Source organism: Cebus imitator, unplaced genomic scaffold (genome assembly GCF_001604975.1).
Source record: "Cebus imitator isolate Cc_AM_T3 unplaced genomic scaffold, Cebus_imitator-1.0 Scaffold85, whole genome shotgun sequence".
Taxonomy (NCBI): domain Eukaryota; kingdom Metazoa; phylum Chordata; class Mammalia; order Primates; family Cebidae; genus Cebus; species Cebus imitator.
Window position 1 is genome coordinate 4,798,159 of NW_016107400.1, and position 8,307 is coordinate 4,806,465.

General features: G+C 50.5%; 1 protein-coding gene across 2 annotated transcripts in view; it reads left to right on the forward strand.

Annotated features, from left to right (window-relative positions):
* Positions 1-8,307, forward strand: part of EEF2K (eukaryotic elongation factor 2 kinase) — an 86,163-nt gene that overhangs the window by 40,077 nt on the left and 37,779 nt on the right. For both annotated transcript variants that reach the window (XM_017534368.2, XM_017534370.2), the window contains exons 3-6: positions 3,061-3,161; positions 5,656-5,716; positions 7,527-7,564; positions 8,023-8,194. In XM_017534368.2, coding sequence (XP_017389857.1) covers positions 3,061-3,161; positions 5,656-5,716; positions 7,527-7,564; positions 8,023-8,194 — 372 coding nt within the window. The remainder of the gene's footprint in view (positions 1-3,060; positions 3,162-5,655; positions 5,717-7,526; positions 7,565-8,022; positions 8,195-8,307) is intronic.

An 8,307-nucleotide genomic window follows, 5' to 3' on the forward strand; every position in this document is an offset into this window, starting at 1 on the left:
TTTCATGAGTCATGAATCACATTTTTTTTTTTTTTTTTGAGACAGAGTCTCTTTCTTTCACCCAGGCTGGAGTGCAGTGGCCCGATTGCAGCTCACTGCAACCTCCGCCTTCCAGGTTCAAGCGATTCTCCCTCCTCAGCCTCCCAAGTAGCTGAAATTACAGGCATGCACCCAACTGGCTGGGTGCTTTCTTTTCTTTCTTTCTTGTAGAGACGGGGTTTCACCATGTTTGCCAGGCTGGTCTCGAACTCCTAACCTCAGGTGATCCACCCACCTCGGCCTCCCAAAGTACTAGGATTATAGGTGTGAGCCACCACACCTGGCCGCTCTCAATAGGTTTTGATAGATTTGGGGGGTCTTCTGAATCTCAGCAATGTATGTCTGCTAGGAAGAGAAAAAAAAAGGAGGTCTTTTGGGTCATCACAATGATGTGGGGGGCACTGTTGGCACAGAGTTAGAGAAGGCCAGGATGCTAGCAACCCTGAAACAGGGCTGCTGTACACGATGAATTTTCCTGCATGGGGTCTCCCTCTGTCACCAAGGCTGAAGTACAATGGCATGGTGTCGGCTCACTGCAACCTCCACCTCCTAGAGGTGATTCTTTTCCCTCAGCCTCCCAAGTAGCTGGGATTACAAGCATATGCCACCACGTCCAGGTAATTTTTGTATTTTTAGTAGAAACGGGGTTTCACCATGTTGGCCAGGCTGGTCTCGAACTCCTGACCTCAGGTGATCCGCCCACCTCGACCTCCCAAAGTGCTGGGATTACAGGTGTGAGCCACTGCACCTGGCCAAAGTGCAGCCATTTATTCATTCATTTATTTATTTGAGACCAAGTCTCACTCTGTTGCTCAGGTTGGAGTGCAGTGGTGTAATATTGGCTCACAGCAACCTTCGCCTCCCAGGTTCAAGCAATTCTCCTGCCTCAGCCTCCTGAGTAGCTGGGATTACAGGCCTGCACCACCATGCCTGGCTAACTTTTTTATTTTTTGTTAGAAATGGGATTTCACCAGGTTGGTCAGGCTGGTCTTGAACTTCTGACCTTTTCATCCACCTGCCTCGGCCTCCCAAAGTGCTGGGATGACAGGCTTGAGTCACCACCCGGCCCAAGTGCAGCCTTTTAAATTGATATAATTAAAATGTGTTTTAATCACTCTGCACAGATGAACTCCTGGACTGAATTCGGTTTTGCCTGATCACAGTGGTGCTTTTTGTACATATGTGCTTGCACACTCCTCTCCTCTCCTGGGCACAAGTGATCCTCCTGCCTCGGCCTCCCAAAGTGCTGAGATTACATGAGTGAGCCACTGTACTTGGCCCATGTTCGTATTTCTATGTGATTGGTTCCTCTCCTCTCCTCTCCTCTCCCCTCCTCTCTCTCTCTCTCTCTCTGTGTGTGTGTGTGTGTGTGTGTGTGTGTGTGTGTGTCTCTCTCTCTCTCTCTCTCTCTCTCTCTCTCTGAGACAGAGTCTCATTCTGTCATCCAGGCTGGAGTGCAGTGGCATACATTTTTAAAAAATTTTTCTATCCGGATGATATTTCACTATGTTGCCCAGCTGGTCTCAAACTTCTAGGCACAAGTGATCCCCCTGCCTTGGCCTCCCAAAGTGTTGAGATTACACGTGTGAGCCACCGAATCTGGCCCGTGTTCGCATTTCTACGTGATTGGTTGCTTTCTTAGAACCAGATCTATATCTACTGGGTCAGAATTAAGGAATGCATTTTTTTTTCAGTTTTCAGCATTGCCAAACTGCCTTTCAGAAAAGTTTTTTTGTTTTGTTTTGTTTTTGAGATGGAGTCTCATTCTTGTCCCCCAGGCTAGAGTGCAGTGGTGCCATCTCTGCTCACTGCAACCTCTGCCTCCTGGATTCAAGCGATTCTCCTGCCTCAGCCTCCTGAGTAGCTGGAATTACAGGTATCTGCCACCACACCTAGCTAATTTTTGTACTTTTTTAGTAGACATGGGGTTTCACCATGCTGGCCAGGATGATCTCTAACTTCTGACCTCAGGTGATCCACCTGCCTCGGCCTCCCAAAATGGTGGGATTACAGGTGTGAGCCACCACGCCCTGCCTAGAAAAGTTTTATACCCTCTGATGGTGTGTGAGGATACCCTTTCCCTGATATCCAGACCAGCACTTGCTAAAGTGTTTCATCTCATTTAAACAATTGCCAACCTACTGTAATCCCGGCACTTTGGGAGGCTGAAATGGTTGGATCACTTGAGTTCAGAGGTTCAACACCAGCCTGGCCAACACGGTGAAATCCCATCTCTACCAAAAAGTACAAAAATTAGCCAGGTATGGTGGTATGTGCCTGTAGTTCCAGATACTCAGAAGGCTGAGGTGGGAGAATCGCTTGAATCCGGGAGGCAGAGGTTGCAGTGAGCCAAAATTGCACCACTGCACCCCAGCCTGGGCGACAGAGAGAGACCCTGTCTCCAAAAAAAAAAAAAAAAAAGCCTGGGCATGGTGGCTCATGCCTGTAATTTCAGCACTTTGGGAGGCAAGGCAGGTGGGTCACTTGAGGTCAGGAATTCAAGACCAGCCAACATGGTGAAACGCTTTCTCTATGAAAAAAATGCAAAAAGTAGCCAGGAATCTCAGCCACTTGGGAGGCTGAGGCATAAGAATCGCTTGAACCCAGGAGGTGGAGGTTGCAGTGAGTCAAGATCACACCACTGCTCTCCAGCCTGGGTGACAGAATGAGACTCTGTTTATATGCTTGTGTGTGTGTGTGTGCGCGCGCGTGTGCGTGTAAAATGATGAAATGTTTGCCAGCCTGAATGGGAGAATGGTATCTTATTTTCATTTTCAACTCTTTGATTCCAAGTGTTGTATAGTTAAGATGTGCCATTTCTGCCCACAGGGAGGCTGTGCCCATGAGAACCAATAGGCTGTCTTGGGGACTGGGTTCTTGATAGGCTACTAGACAGGAGTCTCTCTCTGTCCTGATGCTGTCTGCCTCTCCAGAGGAAATAACAGAGCAGGAGGAGGCTGCGCTGTCCCCAAGCCCCTGACCTGAGCCAGATGTTCCTACCTTCCCCTTTGCCTTCCATAGGAAGCCTGGAAGCACGCGATCGAGAAGGCCAAGCACATGCCGGACCCGTGGGCTGAGTTCCACCTCGAAGACATTGCCACCGAACGTGCTATACGACACAGGTCAGCAGCTTATCTGGGGTCTCAAGGAGTCGCCGGGGCTGTACTTCCAGCGTCTGCTCCCAATCAGTGAGGAGGCCTAAGTACTCTTGGGGGTCAGGAGAAGGGAGTAATCATAAGAGCAGCTAATATTGGAGGGCTAATGTTTGCTTAAGGCTCGGTGCATTACCTCACTGAATCCTTACTGTGGTTCTAACAAGGTACCTATTAGGCAGGCTAGACTCAGCTAGTTTTTCTAAATTGTTGCAAATCTCTGGCCAGGTGTGGTGGCTCTCACCCGTAATCCCAGCACTTTGGGAGGCCAAGGTGGGCAGATCACTTGAGGTCAGGAGTTCAAGACCAGCCTGGCCAACATGGCGAAAGCCCATCTCTACTAAAAATACAAAAATTAGCCAGGTGTGGTGGCGAGTGCCTGTAATCCCAGCTACTCAGGAGGTTGAGGTAGGAGAATCACTTGAACCCAGGAAGCAGAGGTTTCAGTGAGCCAATATAGCGCACCGCCCTCCAGCCTGGGCATCAGAGTGAGTCTCCATCTCAAAAATAAAATTGTGGCAAATCTCTAACACATTTTCCAATATATTGATCGAAGAAAGTCCACTTATAAGCAGACCTACGCACTTCAAACCCATGTCATTCAAGCATCGACTGTACTTGGTGGTGCCAAGTGTGCAGCTCTGAAGAGCTTTTCTCCCTCTGAGCCCAGGGGAGTTTAACCCGCCAAGCCTCTGCTTGTTTTTCCTGGTAGAGGCATCAGGCTCTGTTCTCACGAGGGCGGGGGTGTTCTGGAGTCTTCCCCAGCTGAGGGGTGGACCCAGGGAGGCCTCCAACTAGAGCTAAGAACTCCTCAGCCCAGAGGGAGGTTTCAGACTTTAGGGATCCATTGAGCTGAGGCGCTTTCCACCGGGCAGACTTGTGGCCTGGCCAGGCCCAGGGGCTGATTTGCTCTGTGAAAGAAGAGATGGAAATGTTCCCAGAACCCTCTCCAAGCTCTCTCTGCCTGAGGTGGAAAAAACAAACTTAATTTCACTACTGTACTCCTATAACCCAGAATGCTTCTGTGAACTTAAAATGTGTGGAGGTTTCTCCCTGCCCACAAGCGAGTAACCAAATCTGCAGTAGATACCAGCAGATGTGCCTCTAATTCAGTTCCTCTAATTGAAGGAATTAGTAGAATTTCTAATTGGGTATCCTGATTTAATTCAATCCTTTTTTTTTTTTTTTGAGACAAGTTTCGCTCTTGTCTCCCAGGCTGGAGTGCAATGGGGCTTTCTCAGCTCACCGCAACCTCCACCTCCCAGGTTCAAGCGATTCTCCTGCCTCAGCCTCCCAAGTAGCTGGGATTACAGGCATGTACCACTACGCCAGGCTAATTTTGTGAGTTTTTTAGTAGAGATGGGGTTTCTCCGTGTTGATCAGGCTGGTCTCGAACTCCTGACCTCAGGTAATCAGCCCGCCTCAGCCTCCCAAAGTGCTGAGATTACAGGCGTGAGCCACCGAGCACAGCCTGATTCAATTCTGACACCCATCTTCAGGGAGATAGCATCACATCCCACAGGTTGAGGGCTCAGTCTTACAAGACCGTCCCCCACTTCCACTGCTGATCCCCCCACTTTCACTGCTGATTGCAAGCCCTAGGTGGTTTCACCTGTGTTTCTGACCACCTGTAAATCAGGGTTCCCATGACCCCCTCCAGGTTTCGATTAACTTGGTGGAGCAGCTCACAGAACTCAGGGAAACACTTACTACCATTTACTGGTTAATATAAAGGATGTTACAAAGGTTACGGAAGACTAGGCGTGGTGGCTCACACCTGTAATCCCAGCACTTCGGGAGGCCAAGGCAGGCAGATCACTTGAGGTCAGGAGTTTGAGACCAGTCTGGTCAACATGGTGAAATCCCATCTCTACTAAAAATACAAAATTAGCCGGGTGTGGTGGCACATGCCTGTAACCCTAGCTACTTGGGAGGCTGAGGCAGGAGAATCGCCTGAACCCAGGAGGCGGAGGTTGCAGTCAGCTGATATCATGCCATTGCCCTCTAGCCTGGGCAACAAGAATGAAACTCCATCTCAAAAAAAAAGATGTCATTTATTCAGTCATTCATCCACCATGTGTATTTATTAAGCCTCCACACGCACCAGGTCCTGGGTAACTAAGACATGGGTCTGCTTTTGTGGGGTTACAGTCTAGTGGGGGCCCCAGATATGGAACAAGCCAGCAAACAGCACAGCAATGAGTGCTGGGGATATGGAAATGGGGGACATGGTGGAGAGGGAACGGGGGTTTGAGGAAAGGGACAGAGACCAGTGTGTTGACACTTGGGGGACAGGGACAGTGTCTACAACCCATCCTAGGAGGTTGGCTGGGCCTCGGGCCATGGTGGAGGGTGGGCTGGTTCTAAAGCCAGTGGGGAGCCCAGAAGGGTCTTTGGCCTTTAGCCCATAAGGAACAGGACCATGTGACGGACGCTGTGCCCTGGGGCGGGCGGGTCTCTGCAGGTACAACGCAGTCACCGGGGAATGGGTGGACGATGAAGTTCTGATCAAGATGGCGTCTCAGGTGAGCAGGGCCTTGAGCCCGGTGGGGACAGGGCTGAGCAGGGACTTTCTGTAGCTGACTTTGGTCTGTGTGCCCCTCCCTCCCACTCCCACTTTATTTAGTTTTTGTAACTTTGGGGGATTCTTTGTTACTGTTGATTTATTGGTTGCAACCAGCATGTTTTTTTAAGACAGGGTCTCACTTTATCTCCCAGGCTGGAATGCAGTGACGCGATCACAGCTCACTGCAGCCTTGACCTTCTGGGCTCAAGCCATCCTCCCACCTTAGCCTCTCAAGTAGCTGTGACTACAAGTACGCACCACCATGCCTGGCTAATCTTTTTATTTTTTGTAGAGACACGGGTTTCACTGTGTTGCCCAGGCTGGTCTCAAACGCCTGGGCTCAAATGATCCTCCTGCCTCCCCTTCCCAAAGTGCTGGGATCATAGGCGGGAGCCACTGTACCCAGCCACAGCCAGCCTTTTGAAGAAAAAAAAAAGATAAAAGGCTAGAAAATAGGTATTTCCTACATATTGAGAGTAAGGATTGCTTTGTGAAGCTTTGCTTTAGTGTAATATACAATATACACACAAAAGTGTACAGCTTGGTGAGTTTTCACAAAATGAGCACACTGCCTTACCAGCACCCATATCAGCAAACAAGGCAGCCAGCCTGCTCAAGCCCCTCTCGGTCACTCCTCCCATACCCCCAGGGTAAGCACCACTCTGAATTCTATCACCCTAAATTACTTTTGCCTGTTTCTTAACTTCATATAAGTGGGGCATACAACAGGTATTCTTTTTTTTTTTTTTGACGCGTAGTCTCACTCTGTCACCCAGGCTGGAGTGCAGTGGCACAATCTCGGCTCACCGCAAGCTCCAGGTTCAGGCGATTCTCCTGTCTCAGCCTCCTGAGTAGCTGGGACTATAGGCATAAGCCACCCCGCCTGGCTAATTTTTTGCATTTTTAGTAGAGACGGGGTTTCACCATGTTAGCCGGGATGGTCTCGAACTCCTGACCTCATGATCCACCTGCCTTGGCGTCCCAAAGTGCTGGGATTACAGGCGTGAGCCACTGTGCCCAGCCAACAGGTATTCTTTTTTAGAAACAGTGTCTTGCTCTGCTGCCCAGGCTGGGGTGTAGTCATGCATGATCTTGGCTCACTGCTGCCTTGAACTCCTGGGCTTAAGCAGTTCTCTCACCTCAGCCTCCCGAGTAGCTGGCACTACAGGCATGCACCATCACACCCAGCCAAGTTTTAAAAATTTTTTGTAGAGAGGAAGGTCTCGCTATGTTTTCCAGGCTGGTCTTGAACTCCTGGCCTCAGGCAATCCTCTCGCCTCAGCCTCCCAAAGTGCTGGGATTACAGGCATAAGCCTGCCCCTGGGTTCTTTTGGTCAACATTTTGCATTGGTTTTCATTGCTGTGTGGTATTTCATTGAAGGAATACACCTGATTGATTTTTCCAGCATATTGTTGCTGGGCACGTAAGTTATCTCCACCATTTTTCTCTTAGAGTCAGGGCTATGAAAACATCCTCTGAGATGCACTGTCCCTCCCCCAGCACCCTGCCCCCGTGGGGTTTTTTCCTTAGCTGGGGTGGAGAAATGGAGGGGGTGTCCTTGTCATTCTGGCAGCCTCTAGGTCGGAAGGCCTCTATGGCTTTGGTGCTGAGACATAGAAGGGAGAGCTCTGGGGATTTCAGGATTCAGATGAGGCCCAGGGCACTCATTTGATGGGTGATGTGCAAAGGGAGTGCCTCCTGACTTAGGGTCGTTATTGGGTGGGGCATGGGGACTGATACTGATAACTCTCTGTGCGGTGTCTTTCAGCCCTTCGGCCGAGGAGCGATGAGGGAGTGCTTCCGGACGTAAGTGACTTGGCCTGGCTCTTAGGGTTCTCCCCAAAGTCTCCCCAGGCTCCTAAGAGCTGAGGCATTGGGACATTTTTAGCCAAGGAATGGATCCAGGGGCCTCTGCCTTCTTGTAGCCCAGGTTTCTCTCCATCTGGTCTCCCTCAGGCCACACATTGGGCCTGGCTGGGAAGATGGGCTCGGGAAGAAGAGGGAACACCCCACTCATCTCTGCCCTAGTGTTGGAGGTCAAGGGAAACGGGATAGGAGACCTTTAATAGTGACCTTTCATCTCCCCATCCCAGCTCTTGGAAGGATGTAGAGGGGTGGGGAAGTCCTTCCTACCGTCTGCATTTTCTTCCTGCCGCCAGCCAGCCAACGAGGTCGGACAGGGTCTCGCTGTCCTGAGGACCAGGGCTGTGTCCCTGGTGAATCCCCGAGTGCCCAGGTAGACCCCCTGCTGCCTCTTCCCGCAGGAAGAAGCTCTCCAACTTCCTGCACGCCCAGCAGTGGAAGGGAGCCTCCAACTACGTGGCGAAACGCTACATCGAGCCCGTGGACCGCGATGTGTACTTTGAGGACGTGCGTCTACAGATGGAGGCCAAGCTCTGGGGGGAGGAGTATAATCGGCACAAGCCCCCCAAGCAGGTGTGTGGCCCTGCTACCTGCCCCCTTTTCATGCCAGGGCAGCTGGGCACAGTGTCTGGGAAAGAGGACCATGTTTCACCTTCCTGTTTTCTTTTTTTTTTTTTTTTTTTTTT